Source organism: Convolutriloba macropyga, chromosome 4 (genome assembly GCF_964194025.1).
Source record: "Convolutriloba macropyga chromosome 4, txConMacr16.3, whole genome shotgun sequence".
NCBI classification, from domain to species: domain Eukaryota; kingdom Metazoa; phylum Xenacoelomorpha; order Acoela; family Convolutidae; genus Convolutriloba; species Convolutriloba macropyga.
In genome coordinates, this window is record NC_134471.1 from 30,733,010 (window position 1) to 30,758,936 (window position 25,927).

General features: G+C 37.2%; 1 protein-coding gene across 4 annotated transcripts in view; it reads right to left on the reverse strand.

The window, feature by feature from the left end:
- LOC142337610 (sodium/calcium exchanger 1-like) overlaps positions 1–25,927 on the reverse strand; it is a 61,497-nt gene that overhangs the window by 22,530 nt on the left and 13,040 nt on the right. For 2 of the 4 annotated variants that reach the window (XM_075386959.1, XM_075386962.1), the window contains exon 2: positions 39–1,317. In XM_075386959.1, coding sequence (XP_075243074.1) covers positions 39–1,247 — 1,209 coding nt within the window. In that variant the 5' untranslated portion in view covers positions 1,248–1,317. Of the gene's footprint in view, positions 1–38; positions 1,318–5,111; positions 5,364–6,140; positions 6,377–25,927 lie in introns of those variants that run through there. The other 2 variants (XM_075386961.1, XM_075386960.1) reach the window with 2 other exon arrangements.

Sequence of the window (25,927 nt, forward strand, 5' to 3'; positions counted from 1 at the left end):
GAAAAAGGAGGTTTGTGCTTTCAAAGGGTCACACTTACCTCAAATGAGCCGACATTCTCCATAACTGTGTACTCCCCAGGGTCAAAATAAACTCGAGTTCTTTTATCCTTTTCCACATGGGATTTATCATCGTGAACCTTTTTCTCGATATTCCTCTTCAAAACGTTACCCGCTCCTGTCATTTTTCGAGTGGCCATAATTCGGTAGTATGCCCGACTTTTATGCTGACTTTGAACTACTTCATACGCGGCGAGTTGTTCCAATTTTTCTTCAGGCATGTCAGGGTTCTTAGTTCTCAACTCGTGCAGTTTTTTCATGAACTCTCGTTTCTGATTGGCATTCGGGTCTAAATCGTCATCGAGGGTTGAGCGGCTTCCAAGGACATGATTAGTAGCGTTCGGCAATTTATCCGATTGCATCTCTATGTCGTTTGCTTTTTTGTTGTACGCCGATTGGGCTATGTACTTCTTTTCCAAAAACTTCATGAAAAAAATTTTTCGGTCAGTGATGTAAGCGAGGGCGACTAAAATTGGGAAAAATGCGAAGGTCAGCATCGCTTCCCAGACATCAACTCGACCAACTGAAGAAATGGCGATTATGAAGTACAACCAAAGGTAGGCTAAAATAGACCAAGTTGCGGTCACAACAAAGACTCTAAGATGTTCAATTTTTCTAACTTCATCATCCGGAATAACATATACGCAAATTGCGATGATGCAGAATAAGTTGAAAGCCGCGGAACCAACAATGGTTCCGGGACCCAAATCTCCGGCTTTGAAGTCTTTGGCAATAATTTCGATAATTGACAGAAGAATTTCAGGAGCAGAGGAACCCAAAGCCATGAGGGTCAAATTTGACACAGTTTCATTCCAAATTCGGACTGTAACTACTGTTTCTTCACCATTTGGCCGTTTCACGACTACTTCTCGTTCCTGTGACGTAATCATTTCAATAGCCGACATGAATCTGTCGGCTACAATTGAGACACCGAGGAATAAATAACTCAAAACGAGAAAGTACACAAGGCCTCGAGCTATTTTGTCAACTAAGTTTGTTTCTAGGGGTTTCCATAATGGAACAATTAATCCCTCTAGTTCGGGTCGGCAGCCCGTCTCAGCCGCACATCTGTCGGGTTTGACATCCTCATCGCTCGAGTTTGACTGGCTGTAGGCTGGCTGGGCTAATAGGGTAATAAGACACACTGAAAGGCCGAGGAAGAGGAATGGGGGTGATATTTGACCAGCCATTCTGCCGAATTGGTAGCTCAATTTGTCAAGTAAAGTACTACTGTATCGATTCAAAGGGTATTCCCGTCATCTAAACAAACTAGATTAGGTTTGCAGATAAACGAACACATAAATTATTTTACCAAAAAATAATTTAAATATCAATTTTTCCCCAATTGAATGTGTCTAAACCAAACTGCTTTTTTCCTCTCCAATTATTTCTGGATATTGTGACTAAGAAACTGAGAAAAATTTAGGATGAAAGCGAATAGAAAAGTACCTATATTGAATTTTAACAGTAGCAGTTTTGAATTTGCAAGAGTAGCAACATTCAAGTATTTTATTTGCTTAATCAAATGACCAATGCCTCAAACGCAGTTCAAATATGATGATCTCGTCGAAATATTCAAATAACTGAGATGTTACCATAAATATTTTAGTAAACAAACACTGCACTGTAAGGTGGAATTCAAACTACTCCATTCTAATTCATATTCCTCAAGTTTGACATTTCTCCCATTTGTCAGTTTGTTCACATGGCAGTTACTAAATGAAGTTGTTATTTACTGTCAATCAGTTGCATTTCAAATTGCAGACAATCGAAAATGCGTATCAAACCCATATTAAAACGTCAATTCTTGTTTGATTGTTTTATTGCCATTACTTAAACCGTATTCAGATAAAAATCGTATTTGATGAGTTAGAAACGGGGACGCTGAGAAAGTGCAAAATATCTGGAGATATTCTCAAACATCGTAAAGTTCAAAATGTTTTCCGAATTATTGCAGGAAAAAAGACGTGAAGGAACAATTTCAAAGTTTGGAATCGGCAAACTGTAAAACAGAATGTTCTAATCTATGTCTCAATAATATCAAAATTTTATTCTTAGAAAACGATTTTTTGAAATTAAGTTTTGAGAAACTCAAACTGATGCAACTTTATGGAGTAACCAACCGTGATTACGACATTTATTAATGTGGAAACTGAAAAAATCTTAACCTTCTTTTTGATACCATTTTAACAGATCTCTAACCACATGCATTGTCAAAATTTTTTAAACAAAACATCTCGAAAAATTGAAGTTCAGCCGGAGCAATTAGTTTCAAATTCAATCTGAAATTATTTTTTAAAATCACATCAGACAAATTGCCGGTAAATGTATCCAAATGAACAACAGTGACACTACTGGTGAACAGAAAAACTGATGATACAAATTCTAAGGAAGGAACAACAAAATTGAAATATTCCAATGAAAGAAATATTGAATTTCAACAATCTTTTTTCAAAATAAATAATCAAAATTTTTTAACTTGGTTAACAAAACGGTGGTTGTCAATACAACAGATCAACAGTTTATGAATCTCATTTCGTCGGCATTTTTTTATTTTTCACATGTAAAATGTATGTTTTTATTCTCCCCACTTTGGTCAGGTAAGAATAAAAATACTAGAACTGCACATTGATAAGTCTCCCGTTTGTTGCAATCGTTTTGGCGACTTATCATTAAAGGACCAATCTAGCTGCAAAGAAATATTCTACAATTTCAAGAAAAAAAAGAAAAAAAGTTCTCAGTGTATTTTTGTTTTGAATAAAAAGACAAGAGCAACAAAAAATATTTTGTAAAAAATTCTATATCCTGTTGACCGCTCCTAATGTTTTCTAGGGACTTCCAAATTTACGTGTTTCTTCGTAGCAGTGTCATTCGGGGGAAAATGTCAGGAAGTCAGCAGTATGTTTTTGCATAACAGGCGCAATTAGAAAAAAAAATAGAGGAAAATAGAAATTACAAATATAGGTTGTACCTTGCAACCTTATTTCTATGGTTTTAAATTGAAATTAAAATACAGAATTAGTTCTACATTTAACATTGAAAGGCCACCACTTGAGCAAAGAAGAAAAATGGTCTTTTATTCTTACCTTATTAGGTTCCAGAGAATCAAACTGACTTTGGTGCCTGCAGTCCCAAATTGATCTCAAACGGATTAGCATTCTGTTGTAAGGAAAAATTTTCTAGATGTCCTTTATGAGTTTCAAAATCAAACAAAATAATCTGATTTAGTACAATCAAAGAAATTTTTCTAAAATATTGTAATACTGCAGCACGCTATTGAAAACCATTTAGTACAGTTAACTAAGGGTTCCATTTGACTCAAAGGCAGTGGAAATGTTCGCATATGGAATCTTCGAACAAGAAGAATGAAAAAAAATCATTCATTTGAGAAAAAAAACGAAGAAAAATGTTCGGAGAAAAATGAAGATGTTCGGTAATTTTAAAACTGACTTTCGCCAAGAAATTGAAAACTGATCAATAATCCAAAACAGGATAAAAGATTGTCGATATACAGAGTTCATTGACATAAAAAATTTGTCTGAATTTCGATCAGAAAATGTGAACAATTTAATTTTACTTTTTTCCTTTGATTTATCACCTATACCTTGAAAGGAACGCTTATTGAAATTACTTAGTTAGAAATGAATTTGTGCAAGTTTTAATTTTGTTCAAATATAAGACACATGAATTTTAAAAAAATACTTGAAAAAACTTCTTGCCAAAAAGCTTGAGACAGAAAAACTTGACATAAACTTTACCTCTATTTACTAATATTTTTTTATTGAAAACATTTTTTTAGAAAAAAATTAAAAGGACCTGGATCCAAACTGGTTGGTAAATTTATCCAAGTCTGTAAAATTTAAATTTGAAAAAACAAGAAAAGTGGATAATCTATTTGTAAATGTGATCCAGTCACTCATTTGTTTGCTATTTCTATCATGTCAACTGATTTAGGCAATCTGTCCTTGCGATCAACGGTCTGTGTTTTTTCAGCTGATTTTTTAAAGACTGATCGCTCCTGCTGAACTTCAGGTTTCATTGAAAAGCTGTTTTAAACTGTAAAATAAATGACAATGGCTGTAGTTCTACATCTGATAAAATTATACCAAATTAGTGTTTTGAGTTTTTCCATTTTCATATTTTTCCAAGAAAGTAGTACGCAAAGTTGCTCCAGAGAAACTGTTTTAAAACGAGTTTCACAAAACTGATAGTAGAAAGAGCTTTTCCTCTTAGAACAAAGGACAAATTTTGACAAACTTAAGACGTATGTTGGAACATTCTGTTCAACTCAAAGTCTCGCACGAGCAGTCTTGTTTAGTTATTATATCAGTCGACAAGCTGGTATGATGATATCAAAATTCGAAGGAAAATCTATTGTTATTGAGTGATGAAAATAATAGAGAAATCTTGCATCCATTTTATTCAAAATAAGCTTACGCCACTACTATTACGAGACTTATCATTCTACGTTAAATGACCTGCTTCTTCAAGAAAAGTGGGTGTGCTTTTTTGGCGCATTTTAAACTCTAAAGCCCGAACACAAACTGAAATACTTGATTTGAAATAGAAAACAAGAATCTGGTTTCAATCAATTTCTATTGATTCAAGACTCGATAAATTTCTTTCCCAATTGTTCTTGGAAAAAATGCGGTCTCGAACATCTTTTAAATCCAGTCCTTAGACAGCCAGCAGCTTTTTGTGGAAACTCTCTGCAGGTGGTTCCAAAAAATGAGTGCAAAAAGTGACAGCCACTGTGAAATTTGCAGCAGTTTAAACGAAATTTTCACAATTCACCATTTTGAAATGAACACGGAAAAAACTAGTTATTTGTTAAAAAGGTTTTTTCCGTAATAATTTAATTCTAACTATAACAAGAAATAAAGTAGGTATGATATAGAACAAGATAAAAAAAATTAATTATGATTCTGACTGGGAAGACATGTGTAAAATTAAGTAATATAATTTGAGCAAAATTTAAGAGGAAAAGGCAAATTACAGATGGCCTCAAAACTCGTTGCAAACAGTGAAAAGGGCAATGTTCTGTTCAAACTTACTTTCATAGCCAAAATACTGACTCTGGCTATGTAGTTTATAACACATAACAACAGGTCACATTTTGTATAAGTATCAAAATCAATAATATTGTTAAATGGGGGCGCCTTCAAAATTAAACAAATAAATAAGTTAGTCCTGGATTATAAATCGCGGATAATTTTGGATTTTAAAGTGTATCTGATATTTGAACAAAATACAATCAGAATTGTACACTGTTTTAGTGGTATAACAGGGCTGTTCATAATACCATTGTAGTGACTGGCAACCGCTGAACAGCCGACAGGGTGTTTAGCCGACGATTCTTTTTGTTAAAAAGATGAGCCACGCCTTGCCAAAATGAGAAACAAAATACGTCTCTAGTTTTCCTTGGTCGATTCAAAGTTGTTTTCCGATCCTAATTGTAACAAATTTTGTGTCAAAAAGAACATCGACGGCCCACTTCTAATTCCCTCAATTAAATTTGGTCAAATTTATTCACAGTGCTTAGCCGTAAAAGTCCGCTTAAAAAATTTCTTAGAAAAAAGTCAATTTGCAAAGTTCTAAGAAATCGTAGCAACAGTTTTTATCAACGCTCTAAATTACCACCTTAAATCGTTACTTAAGTGGAACTATCCAATCAGACCTCACTTTTTCTTTGTATGCTAAGAACCCTATCGGCTACTATTGCTGGCATGTAGTAAGGAAGAATTACCTCTCTTGTTGTATTTTTGACAATATTAAGCACATCGACCGGCACCAACACTCACAAACTGAAGCAGCAAGACCGCTTTGTACCGATTGCTTAGATCCCTCTTTAGTACACCAGTACACGCACCGTACAATACTATATCAATGGGTACATAAAACCTTCACTTAAATCCAGCCTGACTTTATTAAAATTTATTGCAAAGCACCGCTTTTACTCCGCAAGGAACAATTACTTTCAATATATGCAATATATATATGTAGACCCTCTATTCGCTACACCACCCCCCCCCCCTCTTACCTCTACCCACGGTATATCTTCCCCTTTGAGTATACACACTTACGCATTCTCTGGTTGTCTAGTGGTCGGTATAATTCCCACCAGCGGTTCCACAACACACATGGTCCTCTTGTGCCGGGGACAGGAGCGCGGCCTATTTGTGTCTATTTTGGGAGAAATCAACTAAATTGAAAATCGATTTAGAGGCGTAATTAGGCAGCATAAAACGGAGTAAAATCAAGAAGGGGAAACAGTAAAAATTACGTTCTTTAAAGCCATTTTGAAAAATTTTAGCGCTTCAATCCCAAGTGGTTTTCGAGGATGGGCAGGCAGAAATTGGAAAGAAATTGCGTAAACAAAAAAGGAAACTATAAACAGCAAAAAGCATCAAAAATGATTGTTCATATATGAGATTTGAAAAATGGTTGTTCAAATAAAAGAATTGTGAAAAATCTAACAAGAGCAACAGGATTTGCATCTCAATAATACAATCACAGGCGTTAAAGGAGAGCATTTCTGTGCGAATCATCGCTGATTCAGATAAGACTCAGTAATGCCTGATTATCAGTTGACGCGCATCATTGTCAGGAAAAAATACCCAACGCCAAAATATCCGTTGTGAAAAGGCCCAAAATTTTACCCTTTAAAAACAATGTAAGACCAACTTCTGGTTTTTAATCGAACCATAACGAGCGTCACCCGTTCCAAAAAAATAGTTACACAGAATGTGGCCGGCATTGCCCAGTCTTTTGACGCCCATTGGGGAAAGTGCTGAAATTTCGTGTCAGTAGTTTCCACACGGCAGTTAAATAGCCGTGTTTCCACACGGCAAAATGGAAAATACTTCCAAAGAATGTGATAAGTTTGGCGGTAAGAGCATTTTACAAAATTTAAATCCTTTTTGAAATGAAGCAATTCCGAAGCGGAGAGAAGTTTGGCGGCAGATATGACTAGGACAATTATTTTTATCAACATTGATTATTAAAAAGAGGGATTATACTGCAGTTAAGAGAAATCTAATTACGCCAATTTCGCGGAATGCGCTTCCGCAAAAAAAAAATTTGCGGCGGAAAGCGGATTTCCATTTTCAACTTCCGGTGACTAAAATTTTTATATAGGGCACCGCTTTTTCATCCACAAAGTTTGTAAGCATGTTTCACGCGTACAATGTATTAAGATAGGAGTGAAATGTGGTTACAAAAGTGGGTAAAATTACTCAAAAAATGGTAATGAACTGTTCAATGTTAAGATCAAAAGGAATCAATTTTCGATTTAATTCGTACTGGATAAAATGTCGAGTAATTGTACACGTCAAAGTGCCCTCAACCGATTATTCTCCAACAATTATAACAATTAAAGAGGATGCAATTTAATTCATTCTAATTATTTATTTTCGATCCACCGATCCATTTTAAGCGATTGTTAGAGGTAAAGAAACTGAATCTATGCCAGCGACTTCAATCAGGTCGATTGTGCTGTAAACAACTTGATGTTCTGATAGAAGGACAAATTTGTGCCACTCTTATAAGAAAATACAAATCTAATCAATAATAATTGTCGCTGTTTAGAGTTGGTTTCAACGATCCGGGCGGCCTCAGAGTTTTTGGAGTTTCTATTTAAAGCTCAGAGTTTTTGGATTTTCCATTAAAATACGTAAATTGTGGGTCAAAAAACAGTCTGACCTCTATTTTTACTTCCAGTTCATAGAAACTAACTTTTTGGTTTCAAATTTTTCTTAAACGGAAATTTGACTGTAAAATCGTAACCAATAGGCTGAGACCACAACTATTAGAATTTTAGTCGTGAAACATTTTTTTAGTTAAACGGACAATTAGGTAACGCAACTATTGACAAAATAATAGCTATGAACACCGGACAACTTTTGAATACCTTTAAGTGAAAATAAAATGTGGACAGGGAACAAGCTAACAAGCAGATTAGGGTCAGTGACGGCTGTAATGAGAGACTGAGAGCGGATTAGTTTTGTTAAAACGGTTTACCTTGAACTCTTAGAAGTCGCAGGTATTCTATTAAAGATTGGGGATTTGTGGAGCACTGATTGAGAGTTGGCGGAACCCCGGCGCATGCTGTTGTCATAAAGACTGGAGTCATAACAAATGTCATCATTATACTGTTACCATGAAAATGATTATATCATGAAAATCGCTATAAAAGGGTTAGGCCATCTCTTTCTATTTCCTGCGAGAAATATTTATGGATATCCTAGCTCTCATTATGCCTGACAAGTGCAAATGATAGGCCGTTGCTACGCAGCTGAAGTTCATAAACCGAGGATAGCTTATTACTGACCTCAATGCATTCTAAAGGGATTTATATGAAATTGCGTTCTATACTGAATACTTGGTTGCTGTAATCCGCCAGTAGCTTGTTGCAACGAAAAAAAACCGTTAGCAGTCACTGCCATGCATTATAAGTGAAAGAAATTAGAGTTTTACAAAATACCCGATTTTGGTCAAATCTAAAAATTTTTACAAGTTGGGACTGAAAATTTGTCCACCCCCCCCAATTTCGCGAACCCGATATTGCCGAACCCAACCGGGATCACCAACACCCTAGAGGACCTCTAAGCTCTTTGTGTACAAAAATTTGTTGTAACAGCTTTACTAGGCGGGCAGCCATTAACACATAGGGGGAAAAGTGATAATTTTAGGGAAAATCCGAAATCGCTAATTTTTGAGTTTCATGAACACCACCTATTACCGGTTGCAATAAGGCCTTGAACCCATGCCTGATTAGGCCGAAGGCAAACCGTGCCCCCAAACCGCCTTATGTAAACAAAAGACCCGGAAACGTAGGATCGGCAATGAACTAAGCATATACCGGTTTGTCGGCCATTTTGAATTATTTCGCTTATCACGGACGTACGACGCAACCTGGCCGTAAGCCTGCGGCGGGTCAGCTGACACACGGACGGTACCCTACGAATTCCCCTTTGTAAACAAATTGCATGTAAGGACAGAAAAATCCGGAATTCACACATTTAATAAGTATGTGTTGGTATTTAACACGTCACCATATTACGGCATTGGTATTACGGACTTTCAACGAAGTAGCCAATAGCAGTAAAAAAGGCTGAAAACCTTGTGCAATAATGACTGTTGTTTGGTTTGAGTAAACAAACTGTTTGCTCGGCTCAGTATATAAGCGGCTTACACTATAAGCGCAGCGCAGAATTTGCTACCCGTGAACGAGTTAATTTTCGATTGTTTGGCATAGTTTGCCGGTATTATTGAGCGAGAGGCTCTGTGAATCGTTATTGAGCGTCGTTGCGTTAACCTTGCCGGAGCGATTGAGCGCGATGCTCTGAATAGTCGCTGTTATAGAATTAGAGTTATTTGGCTAAGTTTGCCTGATTGAGCGAGAGGCTCTGAGTAGTCTTTTCAGTTCGGTTACATTATTGAGCACCGATTGCTGTTGCAAGTGAGCGAGAGGCTCAGGAACTTGCGTTATTTGATTGAGCAAGCGGCTTGGATTAGTTATAGTTATTTGGCAGAGTTTGCCTGATTGAGCGAGAAGCTCGGACTTATTGTTGTTGTTAGACTGTGGTTCATCAGTCTGTTATTAGCTGAGGGATAATTCCAGCTGTTTGATTGCGTTTGAGTATAAGCGGCAATCGGTATTATAGTTGAGTTGAACCGAGAAACAACTTAGTTAGTTATTGTTTCAAGCTTGTGGTTGCTTGTGTTAGAATTAGTTATAGTAGTAGTTATTTTGATTGTCATTGTTACCTGATGCCTATTTAGTTATTGTAATCAGCTATTAGAGTTACTTAAATTAAGTGTTTCACCATCGACACTTTTGAACAGCCAAGAGCATATTACGGGCAATCTATTGTTGTTAAGAAGAAGACGAACCACCAAACTAAAAACCTTTCGAATTGTGAGATCTGGGCTCTATCGTCTTCCCGTGATAGGCAGCCTAATCAAAATTCAGAATCTTACAGTGGCGCTCCTGGGTGGGCTTCCTCTTCAGCGGGACGCAATAGAGCGGAAATCTACGAGTGGTGATAATGTATCGGAACAACGACAGATGCGAGGGGGATGGCAACGATCGGTGTGATTTTGGCTCAAGTCCAGGACAAGTGGCGAGCGAGTACGGCGAAGAGAACGAAATACACAATCGACAGAGGAATGAAGAGATGGAATTGTTGGAGATGGGTAGACAGCTCTACAAAATGTTTCGAACATGTTCTAATGGACGTGTTGTGGATTTGGAGCAAGTATATCGCTGGATTGCGGATAATGGACTTAACTCAACAAACGTGTTAGAAATGATTCGAGAACAAGTAGAGGCAAAACCAGCCCCCGGTTTCCACACGCAGCCGTGGGACCGAGGGACGTGAAGACTATAGAGCACCGACGGTGAGTTACGCCGAACAGGATGTTGAGACGAAGACTAGCCTGGACGAGTAAAGTCCCAGACTGCAAGCCATTCAACAAGGCATTCACGCATTTGAAAGACAGGGACCCTATGAGATGGTAGAAGACTTCGCACAACGTGTTCATCTGTGGAGTTTAGAATTGATTTGCTTGGATGAAGGGGAACGAGATGACATAACCATCGACGTGATGTGCACAAAAGCTCGCGAGGAACTGAAGGAGGGGATCGAATCAAACCACTACTATAGCAATTTCGACGAAGTTGTCTGGGAGCTCCAGAGATTAGAAATAGAAACTGGAATCCTCGTCCCAGAATCAAAGACCCTAAGTGATGGCAGCGAGGTGGCGGTGTACCAAACATCGAACGAGTGGTTAACCCGTAGCAAAGAAAATGAGACCCAGCAAGGGAGAATACTTGAAACTGAAAAACTTGTAGAGGAAGCCGTCTCCTCTAAAGACAGTGGCAATTCCACAGCATAATCAATTCCGAGTACTGAGAGGGAAGTGGAAAAGGAGACTGGTGTGACTCTCAACAATCTCGAAACGGAGGACACAGTAGAGGCAAGTGCCGAACCTGGAGTACTAGACATCGACTGGTCCAAGAGTACGGAGCTAGAAGAAAGCGAGCATGAGTTGGACTCGCTGATAGAAGACGAGTTAGAAAACTTAACTTTTCAAACACCAGAGGAACTGGTAACCGATTTTGCGAAGCGGGTAATTGCTTGGAGCAGCAATCTTGATCTCAATGAGGCGGACATAGAGTACGCCAAGATTCAAGTACTTTGGTTCAGAACGACAGATCAGATCTACCTTCAATTGCCTAGAGACAGAAACTGGAGCCACATGCCAGGTCTAGTGGAAGACATGCAGGTGGTGGAGCGGCAGATCAATGAGAGACTGCAAGAGTCAGTTGAGTGCAACGAATTAGTGGGAACTGAATCAGCAGCAGCTAGTGCAGTCCTGGAGACTGAGGAGCCCAAAAACACTGATCAAGGGGACGAACGAAATCAAAGAAGTGACAGTAAAGAATCAGAAATGAATTATTTAGCTGTACCCACCAGTGAGAGGACAATAAAAACCTACCCCTTTCCTCACAGCGATGAGCGAGTGGACGAAGTAATCACGTTGTGCACTCAAAAATGTCCATTACTGAAAGTAGTGGCAGTAACAGACGGAGACGAACGGAATTGCGAAAGTCTTGCCTCCCAAATTGGCACGCAAGAAGACAACCCAGACAATCACAAGACAGCTGGTCCGTCAAAGGAGAAAGGAACAAATGTGAAAGAAAGAAAAGCAAGTAGGGGATGCAGAAAACGATTTAGAGTTTGTCACCAAAAGAAAAGGAGGTCGAGCGCAAGGCAACGCTACCGGAGCCTACCGCAGAACAAAAAGAGAAACTCTGATTCCACAATAGGGAACTGCCAATTGCTGAGGTGTTCAGTTTCTGCAATTCTACAAAACACCTTGCTCATTTTGACAAAACTGATGGAGATTGTATTTCCTACGGCTGCATGGAATGAGGAACGGCAAAGCTCTGCCAATTTTATGTCAGACGTTGAACAGGACAATGCCCGGGGAGTTCCAGACGAACTGAACGCAGACAACAAAGAAAGCTTATCTGAGGAAGCCTTGCACTCTAACTTAAGCGACAACATCGCTTCAGCAGAAGGAGAATTAGAGAAGGAAAGACAACTCAACTGGTTCAAAGCAAATTGCAGCTATCCCCGAGACTCCAGACGAAAGAGGGGCCTGATGAAGGGCCGCAACACAGCCAAGAACACGCTGACCTCGGCCCTCCGACCCCGGATTGCGAGGAGAGCTACTCAACAGATTGGGAGCGTCTACCCTCTTCCCCCGTTTTGATAGATGAGAGGCAAGGCAGTCAGAATCTGGAGGATGCATAACCACAGGGAACAAATTTTACGGTCAGAGAATTAATTGATGTGAACACGTCGAACGAGCAGCTAGCCGTCGAACATTTGAGTGCACATCTTGGCTCAGTCACAGACTATAAAATTGAGTTCAAATCTCAGTTGCATGCGGCTGACCATTGGCGGGAAGCGATTGGTCTGGAGGCACCAGTGGTAGCTAACAGTCAGGAATTGTTCTCCAGTAGTACCACGGAACTTGATCCGGCAAGTAGCGAGAGAAGCGGCTGCCAAAAGGAAACCCCTTACCAGGAGGAGTTGACGACAGAACAGAACCCCACAACCCCACAGGACCTAACCAATGCAGACGAGCGAACCTAGCTGCGCAAGAAGCAGGAGCGACGGACAATCAAAACTTTCTTCCAGCGGAAGGGTGGGAAAAAGACTACAGATGGAGTCAACCCCTACATGCAGGCCAGCCAAATACTGGTCAACTTCCGGACGGGAGAAACACGTCTCTCAGCCGATGGGCAACAATGAAGGGAACCCAGTCATAGTGTCGAAGGGAGGAGAAGCAGGAACAGGAAAGGTAAATCATGTGGGTTATTTCAATGAAAACTCAGATCCTTGGTGTGGCTTGTGAAATCCTGTTTGATCCAGGTCCTTCACGAAGTCCGTAAGATTTTTCAAACTTCTTGCTCATTAACTTTTGCTCTATTCATTCATGGTGCTAAAGAACCTCCATTTGTGCTTTAAATATCACTAAAGCGGTAAATTGATGCCTTCAGGGCCAATTGACAGTAAGCAATCACAAACTAGAACTCAAATATGACTAGGCAAACAAATAGGTAAGGTGATATAGAAACGTGTATTGGTTTAGCAAATGTCAAACAGCATAATATGCACTCGCTAGTTAAACGTAAACACACCAGGGTCATTGTTAAGAATCAACAGTCTGAAGCCGGCTATCACTCAGTTGGCAACGCGAAAGCGCTTAATTAAGCTACTTAGAGAAAATACGGAGAAAACTAAAACTATAAATGGATCCGCAGTTTAGCGTGAGGCAAGCACTGCAGGACGATGGAATCTTCTCATCAGAAGAAGTCGAAGCCGCTGCCAGGAACGTAGCGCGAAGCCCTGGAAGGGACCTTAAAACTGATCTTGACCCGGCGATGCTCGAACTGAAAGTACGGCATCTCAACACGTGCTTCTTTGCCCATTGGGATTATTCTATCCACCAAGTGCTCCTCTATATGGATCAATCGTACATTGGACAACCAGCATTGATGGCCAACGAGATACACAGGCTCGATGTTTTCTAAAGGAATGGAAGTACTCCAACTAAAGATGGGAATATTGGAGGAGTCTCTGAAGAAACACTAAAAATACTGCGATTTTTTGAGAAGGGTGCAAAGTTGAAGAAATATAGAGAAATATCAAAAGTTGGAGCCCAACCGCGGGAGAGCTTTGTCGGAGTATGTACGACACTCTTAGGGAAGGGAATGTTAGTGGGGTCAATTTGGCAGACGATACGCTCAGGAGCTTGATTCTGAGGCAAGTGATAGAGCGAGCCGATAAAGAGGCGGAAGCTTAAATTGGACATTTAAATAAGATGAAGAACATTGGCCTAATCGAAAACTTTTTGTGTGTTCGAAGTCATGGGTTAAAAGTTACAATTTTACTGATAGTGCATTTTGATCTGATGTTAAATTTATCCAGGAGGATAAAAAGTATAGAAGGGAGGTATGTAAAATCGTAACCAATAGGCTGAGACCACAACTCTTAGAATTTTAGTCGTGAAACATTTTTTTAGCTAAACGGACAATTAAGTAATGCAACTAGTGACAAAATAATAGCTATGAACACCGGACAACTTTTGAATACCTTTAAGTGAAAATAAAATGTGGACAGGGAACAAGCTAACAAGCAGATTAGGGTCAGTGACGGCTGTAATGAGAGACTGAGAGCGGATTAGTTTTGTTAAAACGGTTTACCTTGAACTCTTAGAAGTCGAGGTATTCTATTAAAGATTGGGGATTTGTGGAGCACTGATTGAGAGTTGGCGGAACCCCGGCGCATGCTGTTGTCATAAACACTGGAGTCATAACAAATGTCACCATTATACTGTTATCATGAAAATGATTATATCATGAAAGTCACTATAAAAGGTTTAAGCCATCTCTTTCTATTTCCTGCGAGAAAAATTTATGGATATCCTAGCTCTCATTATGCCTGACAAGTGCAAATGATAGGCCGTTGCTACGCAGCTGAAGTTCATAAACCGAGGATAGCTTATTACTGACCTCAATGCATTCTAAAGGGATTTATATGAAATTGCGTTCTATACTGAATACTAGGTTGCTGTAATCCGCCAGTAGCTTGTTGCAACGAAAAAAACCGTTAGCAGTCACTGCCATGCATTATAAGTGAAAGAAATTAGAGTTTTACAAAATACCCGATTTTGGTCAAATCTAAAAACTTTTACAAGTTGGGACTGAAAATTTGTCCACCCCCCGATTTTGCGAACCCTATATTGCCGAACCCAACCGGGATCACCAACACCCTAGAGGACCTCTAAGCTCTTTGTGTACAAGAATTTGTAGTGACAGCTTTACTAGGCGGGTAGCCATTAACACTTATAAGGGGAAAAGTGATAATTTTAGGGGAAAATCCGAAATCGCTAATTTTTGAGTTTCATGAACGCCACCTATTACCGGTTGCAATAAGGCCTTGAGCCTATGCCTGATCAGGCCGAATGCGAACCGTACCCCCCAAACCGCCTTATGTAAACAAAAGACCCGGAAACGTAGGATCGGCAATGAACTAAGCATATACCGGTTTGTCGGCCATTTTGAATTATTTCGCTTGATACGTACGTACGACTTAACCAGGCCGTAAGCCTGCGGCGGGTCAGCTGACACGCGGACGGTACCCTACGAATTCCCCTTTCTAAACAAATTGCATGTAAGGACAGAAAAATCCGGAATTCACATATACGTAAATTTGGCGGCCATCTTGACTGACATTTAATAAGTATGTGTTGGTATTTAATACGTCACCATATTACTGCATTGGTATTACGGACTTTCAACGAAGTAGCCAATAGCAGTATAGAAGGCTGAAAACCTTGTGCAATAATGACGGTTGTTTGGTTTGAGTAATTAAACTGTTTGCTCGGCTCAGTATATAAGCGGCTTACACTATAAGCGCAGCGCAGAATTTGCTAACCGTGAACGAGTTAATATTCGATTGTTTGGCATAGTTTGCCGTATTATTGAGCGAGAGGCTCTGTGAATCGCAACGAATCAATTCCGAAGCGGAGAGAAGTTTGGCGGCAGATATGACTAGGACAACTATTTTTATCAACATTGATTATTAAAAAGAGGGATTATACTGCAGTTAAGAGAAATCTAATTACGCCAATTTCGCGGAATGCGCTTCCGCAAAAAAAATTTTGCGGCGGAAAGCGGATTTCCATTTTCAATTTCCAGTGACTAAAATTTTTATATAGGTCACCGCTTTTTCATCCACAAAGTTTGTAAGTACGTTTCACGCGTACAATGTATTAAGATAGGAGTGAAATGTGGTTACAAAAGTGGGTAAAATTACTCAAAAAATGGTAATGAACTGTTCAATGTTAGAATCAAAAGGAATCAATTTCCGATTTAATTCGTACTGGATAAAATGTCGAGTAATTTTACACGTCAAAGTGCCCTCAACCGATTATTCTCCAACAATTATAACAATTAAAGAGGATGCATTTTAATTCATTCTAGTTATTTAATTTCGATCCACCGATCCATTTTAAGCGATTGTTAGAGGTAAAGAAACTGAATCTATGCCAGCGACTTCAATCAGGTCGATTGTGCTGTAAAGAACTTGATGTTCTGATAGAAGGACAAATTTGTGACACTCTTATAAGAAAATACAAATCTAATCAATAATAATTGTCGCTGTTTAAGAGTGGGTTTCAACGATCCGGGCGGCGTCAGAGTTTTTGGATTTCCTATTTAAAGCTCAGAGTTTTTGGATTTTCCTTTAAAATACGTAAATTTGTGGGTCAAAAAACAGTCTGACCTCTATTTTTACTTCCAGTTCATAGAAACTAACTTTTTGGTTTCAAATTTTTCTTAAACGGAAATTTGACTCACTTTTTTCACCCCTTTTTTCCACACTTTGACTTCATTATAGACCTTATGAAGTGCTCTAGAATGGTGGATAAAATTTATTTATAATCAGCAATACTAAACTATAACCGATTTTTAATATGAAAAGATGACCTGTGCGAAACAAATATAATCATTTAAAAAGCAGCACTAAATCGATTAAATACAGATGTTTCCTAGAAACTATAAAATCTCTTCAAATTTAGCTTTTTTTCCCATTTTATAGCGCGGCTTAATAATCTATATCCGTAATTTTTTAACAACCCCAGCTGAATCATCTTGGCCTGAAAACGGAATAGACTGAACTTCAACACAAATTTTTAAATAATTTTTACATAAACCTCATCACCTCAGTATTTCAGTGTAATTTAAAAATTGAACATTGAAGTTCAGCCAAATAGTGTATCACTTGGTGGAGTAAAATCGCAGAGGAGTAATCTTCCTATGAGAGCTTCAGATTAGAGTAGATGAGCATTGCAATCTGATGTACATAGATCCCACAGCGTTAAAATGGTAGACCGATATTTTACTGCATAGTTTTGCAGTAAAAAAAATGAGTAACAAAATCATTAACTTTTATTTGCAACATAGGAAATAACAAGTAGTATTTCAATTTCCGTTGAAACCAGAAAAAAATTGCTAAATTTTCTATGAAAAAATGGTAACATTAAAAAGAAGCCCGGTCAAATTGACTAAAAAAAAAGAAACTTAGGACTAAAATTGCGATTGCTAATAATTATTTTCTTTCGCTGTTAATAAACACGAATTTAAACTTTTCCAATTGCCATTATCAACTCTTCTCAGAAGTTGGGAAGAGCACCTCTTTTATGCCTTTGAGATCAATTTCTTGGATTCTTTGAACAAGATGAACAAAAAAAAACAGATATAACCATGTCTTTCAGCTCGTAAACAATTTTTGAAAATTTACTAAACTGAATTTACTAAAAAAACTGATGTTTTCTAAAGGAATGGAAGTACTCCAACTAAAGATGGGAATATTGGAGGAGTCTCTGAAGAAAAACTAAAAATACTGCGATTTTTTGAGAAGGGAGCAAAGTTGAAGAAATACAGAGAAATATCAAAAGTTGGAGCCCAACCGAGGGAGAGCTTTTTCGGAGTATGTACGACACTCTTAGGGAAGGGAATGTTAGTGGGGTCAATTTGGCAGACGATACGCTCAGGAGCTTGATTCTGAGGCAAGTGATAGAGCGAGCCGATAAAGAGGCGGAAGCTTAAATTGGACATTTAAATAAGATGAAGAACATTGGCCTAATCGAAAACTTTTTGTGTGTTCGAAGTCATGGGTTAAAAGTTACAATTTTACTGATAGTGCATTTTGATCCGATGTTAAATTTATCTAGGAGGATAAAAAGTATAGAAGGGAGGTATGTAAAATCGTAACCAATAGGCTGAGACCACAACTCTTAGAATTTTAGTCGTGAAACATTTTTTTTTAGCTAAACGGACAATTAAGTAATGCAACTAGTGACAAAATAATAGCTATGAACACCGGACAACTTTTGAATACCTTTAAGTGAAAATAAAATGTGGACAGGGAACAAGCTAACAAGCAGATTAGGGTCAGTGACGGCTGTAATGAGAGATTGAGAGCGGATTAATTTTGTTAAAACGGTTTACCTTGAACTCTTAGAAGTCGCAGGTATTCTATTAAAGATTGGGGATTTGTGGAGCACTGATTGAGAGTTGGCGGAACCCCGGCGCATGCTGTTGTCATAAACACTGGAGTCATAACAAATGTCATCATTATACTGTTATCATGAAAATGATTATATCATGAAAGTCACTATAAAAGGGTTCAGCCATCTCTTTCTATTTCCTTCGAGAAATATTTATGGATATCCTAGCTCTCATTATGCCTGACAAGTGCAAATGATAGGCCGTTGCTACGCAGCTGAAGTTCATAAACCGAGGATAGCTTATTACTGACCTCAATTCATTCTAAAGAGATTTATATGAAATTGCGTTGTATACTGAATACTAGGTTGCTGTAATCCGCCAGTAGCTTGTTGCAACGAAAAAAAACCGTTAGCAGTCACTGCCATGCATTATAAGTGAAAGAAATTAGAGTTTAACAAAATACCCGATTTTGGTCAAATCTAAAAATTTTTACAAGTTGGGACTGAAAATTTGTCCACCCCCCGATTTTGCGAACCCTATATTGCCGAACCCAACCGGGATCACCAACACCCTAGAGGACCTCTAAGCTCTTTGTGTACAAGAATTTGTAGTGACAGCTTTACTAGGCGGGTAGCCATTAACACTTATAAGGGGAAAAGTGATAATATTAGGGGAAAATCCGAAATCGCTAATTTTTGAGTTTCATGAACGCCACCTATTACCGGTTGCAATAAGGCCTTGAGCTTATGCCTGATCAGGCCGAATGCGAACCGTACCCCCCAAACCGCCTTATGTAAACAAAAGACCCGGAAACGTAGGATCGGCAATGAAATAAGCATATACCGGTTTGTCGGCCATTTTGAATTATTTCGCTTGACACGGACGTACGACGCAACCAGGCCGTAAGCCTGCGGCGGGTCAGCTGACACGCGGACGGTACCCTACGAATTCCCCTTTCTAAACAAATTGCATCTAAGGACAGAAAAATCCGGAATTCACATATACGTAAATTTGGCGGCCATCTTGACTGACATTTAATAAGTATGTGTTGGTATTTAATACGTCACCATATTACTGCATTGGTATTACGGACTTTCAACGAAGCAGCCAATAGCAGTATAGAAGGCTGAAAACCTTGTGCAATAATGACGGTTGTTTGGTTTGAGTAATTAAACTGTTTGCTCGGCTCAGTATATAAGCGGCTTACACTATAAGCGCAGCGCAGAATTTGCTAACCGTGAACGAGTTAATATTCGATTGTTTGGCATAGTTTGCCGGTATTATTGAGCGAGAGGCTCTGTGAATCGAAATGAATCAATTCCGAAGCGGAGAGAAGTTTGGCGGCAGATATGACTAGGACAAATATTTTTATCAACATTGATTATTAAAAAGAGGGACTATACTGCAGTTAAGAGAAATCTAATTACGCCAATTTCGCGGAATGCGCTTCCGCAAAAAAAATTTTGCGGCGGAAAGCGGATTTCCATTTTCAATTTCCAGTGACTAAAATTTTTATATAGGTCACCGCTTTTTCATCCACAAAGTTTGTAAGTACGTTTCACGCGTACAATGTATTAAGATAGGAGTGAAATGTGGTTACAAAAGTGGGTAAAATTACTCAAAAAATGGTAATGAACTGTTCAATGTTAAGATCAAAAGGAATCAATTTCCGATTTAATTCGTACTGGATAAAATGTCGAGTAATTTTACACGTCAAAGTGACCTCAACCGATTATTCTCCAACAATTATAACAATTAAAGAGGATGCATTTTAATTCATTCTAATTATTTATTTTCGATCCACCGATCCATTTTAAGCGATTGTTAGAGGTAAAGAAACTGAATCTATGCCAGCGACTTCAATCAGGTGGATTGTGCTGTAAAGAACTTGATGTTCTGATAGAAGGACAAATTTGTGACACTCTTTTAAGAAAATACAAATCTAATCAATAATAATTGTCGCTGTTTAAGAGTGGGTTTCAACGATCCGGGCGGCCTCAGAGTTTTTGGATTTTCTATTGAAAGCTCAGAGTTTTTGGATTTTCCATTAAAATACGTAAATTTGTGGGTCAAAAAACAGTCTGACCTCTATTTTTACTTCCAGTTCATAGAAACTAACTTTTTGGTTTCAAATTTTTCTTAAACGGAAATTTGACTCACTTTTTTCACCCCTTTTTTTCCACACTTTGACTTCATTATAGACCTTATGAAGTGCTCTAGAATGGTGGATAAAATTTATTTATAATCAGCAATACTAAACTATAACCGAATTTTAATATGAAAAGATGACCTGTGCGAAACAAATATAATAATTTAAAAAGCAGCACTAAATCGATTAAATACAGATGTTTCCTAGAAACTATAAAATCTCTTCAAATTTACCTTTTTTTCCCATTTTTTAGCGCGGCTTAATAATCTATATCCGTAATTTTTTAACAACCCCAGCTGAATCATCTTGGCCTGAAAACGGAATAGACTGAACTTCAACACAAATTTTTAAATAATTTTTACATAAACCTCATCACCTCAGTATTTCAGTGTAATTTAAAAATTGAACATTGAAGTTCAGCCAAATAGTGTACCACTTGGTGGAGTAAAATCGCAGAGGAGTAATCTTCCTATGAGAGCTTCAGATTAGAGTAGATGAGCATTGCAATCTGATGTACATAGATCCCACAGCATTAAAATGGTAGACCGATATTTTACTGCATAGTTTTGCAGTAAAAAATGAGTAACAAAATCATTAACTTTTATTTGCAACATAGGGAATAACAAGTAGTATTTCTATTTCCGTTGAAACAAGAAAAAACTTGCTAAATTTTCTATGAAAAAATGGTAACATTAAAAAGAAGCCCGGTCAAATTGACTAAAAAAAAGAAACTTAGGACTAAAATTGCGATTGCTAATAATTATTTTCTTTCGCTGTTAATAAACACGAATTTAAACTTTTCCAATTGCCATTATCAACTCTTCTCAGAAGTTGGGAAGAGCACCTCTTTTATGCCTTTGAGATCAATTTCTTTGATTCTTTGAACAAGATGAGCAAAAAAACAGATATAACCATGTCTTTCAGCTCGTAAACAATTTTTGAAAATTTACTAAAAAAACTGAAACAAGAAGCAGCTAAATCAAATTTTCAAGTTACAGTATGCGCGTTCCAGTCAAGATTGCGACGAGCACTTCGAGAACGGACCTCCATGCTAATACCATACATTGGCCAACGAACATATACTCAAATCCATGACAATCCGTTCAAGACACCAGTTGCTTGACTGGGTTACGTCTGGAAATAGGACGGTAGTGCCTATGAATGCACTGAATTCCTTTTTTACTGGAAAGCCATCACTCCGTTGAGCACAAGGGGTTACCAGGTATCGAGAAGCTAGAAGAATTTGTCACAAAAATCTAATGAAGGCACTTTTTAAGGCAGGTGACAGCATCATTCTGTTTCGGGGGGGGGGGGGGGTTTCAAAGAAGACGAACATGATTCCAATGTAAGAGGCAGCTCAAGAACTTAAACTCCACAAAAATTTTTGATAAATAAAGACAGCTTGAATCGATCAGCGTCACAAAAATATTTTTGCGACCGAGTGGCTTTTCTGTTTGAACAAAAAGATAAGCAGTGATTAAAAGCTAAGATTAAGAAACCGATAAGGTTTCTTTTCATCCAATGGGAGGAATGCTAGCAACAAACTCTATAAAAATGAAAAGTGAAAATAACATTACTTTGCACCCTACAACTGTCCTTCCAATCTGTAGTGATGGCCATTGGATAATTTTTCGTATGAGCACTTTTATGGATCTCTCAATGCCGAAACAACGTGTGTTAAGAAAACTTAAGCGTCGACAACTTCAAAAATGTTGTTTTTGTTATATCGGCAAGCCAGGACTTTCTTCGGCTTGTTAGCTTAGCGGAATCGGTTTGACACTCTCATCTGATCACCTATTTGCTTTATTTTGAGAAACTAAATTTCAGATATACCAAAAATAGACATATTATTGCAACATCAAATGAAGGAAAAGTTAACTTAAAAACTGATTTCTTCGCCCTCGTAGTCTCTGGTGGCTGTCAAAAGTATAGAAATTCAACCAGGCTCAAAAAACTTGGGTCGGTCATATGGTGAAAACATCCGCCCGCTGCTCAAGCTAAAAAACATCCACTGACTGAAACCTCCTGAAAACCCAGATGCTCAATTTCAAATTTTAAATAGTTTTTAGCTGCTCCATTTTCCGGCTGCATCATATTATACTCGTCTAAAAAGCATCCAAACTACACATTAAATTATTTCGGATAAAGATATAATAAATACCTCAATTGCAGATCGGCATCGATTAACGCCAGTAATTAGTTCTAAACTCTTAGGATTTAGGTAAACTGAGTAAAATTTAGGGCTTTGGGTAGCTTTTGAGCACGGTAGACAATTTTACTGTTTTAGCCAGGGTAGAATTCTTGATAGTCGAGATAAGGGAAGGAGTTGGGCTCTGTGTTAATGCAAAATGTTTACAATGGAACCATAGAAGTCACGGAATAACAACTGTTTCTTTTTCACAGTAAAAAAGTGTTAGCTCATTGAAGCGTTTTATTCTCTACCCAACAAAACTTTCTTTACTCTGCTTTTCTTAAATCTCACAAACTGATTCTTAGTAAAAAGCCAAACGCTATATCAGCCTATCATTTTCCCGCATTCCATTCAAACGTTCATTTTGCTTTGTGATTCGATCATTTAAACATTTCATTATGATGTCTTTGCTAACCATTCTTAAGAAAGTTGAGATTCCAGTTGCTCCTTTTATTTGAGAAACAACGGAAAACGTCAAACTAGTGCTTTAGTCGTGTAACTCCCCTTCTGCTTTATTTAGGTCTTCAATTTTTTAGCTGGTTCCAATGTTTCTAGGCAACAAAACAATAGTCTCAAAGGACCTGAATCATTTTTGGCAATACCGCTAATAGGGCTGAAAATATCATCAACATTTAATTCGCAACGTTCTATTTGCCATATGAACACTATTTTAGATCTCTCCCAAAAGTCAACACCTCGAAGTAATATCATAAATCATTAATAATAGTCGTTTTTATAAACAGAAGAGATAACTGTAAAATTAAACACAACAAGGAGGCTCGTTAATGTGAGTTTGCACATGATGTTCCGACCCGAGCTCATCTATATATCTGACTTAATTGTCAACCAAATGAAGAGATAATCAAAAACAGATGATTGGGTTTTTAAAAAAAATCGTTACACAACTCTAATTGAATTACATAATGCCATGCCTCATTACACCGCTCACCAGATCTGCCACTAAAAAGACTACGAGAAAAAACAAACAACAAAAATAAGCGAAAACAAACATTTCACGGCAAAAACTCAATATCTAAATTTAAAAGCACCTGTAACAACGTCAAAATGCAATAAGATAAATCCTTAATCTACATAAAATCACTTTTTTAAAATTAAAAAGATGGGAATTTTTCTGAATGAGACTAGGTAACAAGTCGACAAAAAGAAGTAACAATGCGAAATTGAAAATCAATCGATAAATTTTAAAACAAAAAATTTCAAAAGTCTTACAAATCACAAAATTATAAACAATTTGCGAAAACACAAATTACTGAAGCCATTAAAATCATTAGCTTAAATCTGAATATTAATTTTTTTTAATCAAATGGTATTTATACTAATTCAGCTAAAATTACACTTTAAGATAAAAAAAATGCGCTTGGACTTCATTTGAAAATCATTGGGCTATTTTATTTCGCGAATGTGCTAAAAGAAGAGAATAAGAAACACATAATTACCACTCCCAAAACTTTCATGGAAGCGCATATTGTCCAACAAACAAAACATTAGTTGCAACTTAATATAAATAGACACGTTAATTTTGAATCACAAGAAATTGGAGGGGACCTCTCAATGATGAGAATAAGATACAAGTTCAGGAAAAAAACAAAAATTTAGAAAAAATTTTGAAAATGAATATAATAAACTTTAAGACTATTCGCTATAAACTGACTAATTTAGCTAATTTGGGTAACATCATTCATTCAATCCTCAATTAGAAGCCTATGAGACCTCTCAGCTCTTTAAGACTACATAAAAAACAGGCAAAAACAGCGAATTCAAAAAAAAAATGAGAGATGAGATCAAAAGTGTCGAAGCCATTAAAAATTGAACTTTTCAGTAAAAACGTTTCTATTTGGAATAAAATTTTTAATAGCAATAGGATTCTTCGTTTTTTAATAAGCTGAATTCAAAAATCAACATATATGAACAAAAATATTAAACAACGACATTTTTGAGAAAAACCGTTGTACCAACGCCATTAATTTCAAAAGCTTTCAACGGAAGTTAGAAATACGCCAAGTTATGCCTCGATGCAAAAAAACGATGTCTGTCATTCATAAGTCATTAAAAAGACAACAATAGGTCTTATGACTATGAAAACAACAACAAACACAGACAAAAACCAAACATTCAGTAGCAAAGTGCAAGGAGAAAGTGTCGAAACCATTTATACCATAACTGTTTATCCGAAAATTTCATCTATGATCCATTGAACGTCTTCTCTAAGCCAATGGGAATTATCAATAAAAAAAACATGAAAACTCAAAGTCATAAAACCAATAGTTAGAAGATAAAACTACTTAAAAGATTAATTTTGATTGCAGTAAAAAAAGGGGGTCCTGTTAATACTGAGACGGACTTACAATTCACAGAAAGAAGTTTAAGATTGGTTAATGATCAAGGATAAATTTCGGCAAATTTCATTTAAAGTCTTAACAGCCATTAGGTGTCTACTCAAAGCACATAATAGGTTCATTTCAGCCTCATTAGAAGGCCTATTGCACTCTTAGTTAACTCTATGCCACAAGTCTACAAAAATTTAGCAAAATCTCAAAAGAAAATAAGAATTTCATTAAAAATTACGAAGTCAGATTCGCAGCCAAAAAAACAAGGGAGATTCCTTGAAAACAAATTTTGTTCATTGGTGATCATTTGACTGCAAATGAACCTCGATATAAAAAGTGACTAGTCTCTAAGTGACTTGAAAAAAAAAACGAAAAAATGAAGTTTTCTCAAAAAAGCTCTGAACTAGAATTCGAATTTTCTTGATAGCAAACTTCCCTATGAGAGCAGAACTAGCCTTTTCATCGTCTTTCGTCTATTAGGAACACAAAATTGATTCATTTTGTAGCGTGAAATGTAATTTTGAATAAATTTTTTACAGAAAAATCTTAATTGGAACAAAAATTAAGCTAAAAGTGAACAAAATATGCCAAACATCTCGTGTTCACAAAAAACTTTAAAACTCGATAACTCCTCGAAAAAAAACGATATTCAAAAATATCTTTTTAATTTCCAATTCTACGCTGGATGAACATTTTAATGATACCACTCACATTTCTCTACGATGAATATATCGATCGGCCAAAATTGACTGAACAAAAAAAACATTTGAGTATATAGTTCCCCCACAAGAGTGGTCGGAACAATAATTGACTATAAATCATTATTATACTACTATTAAATTTATAAATATCATCATTAATTCTATCAATCAAATCAGATTACCAAAGATCCTAAAGCGGTCAAGATAACAGTCGTTGATTAACCTTTTTGAGCAAAGTATGAGTTATGTCACAGTAAACCAATATGACTGTGTATACGGGGATGCAATATTAAAAATGACTTTGCCGGCAGATCATTTTTTGCACCTTTGTTCTTAACCACAAAAAATCGGTTTATATCAGACGAATTACTCTAAAATGACAAGCTGGTC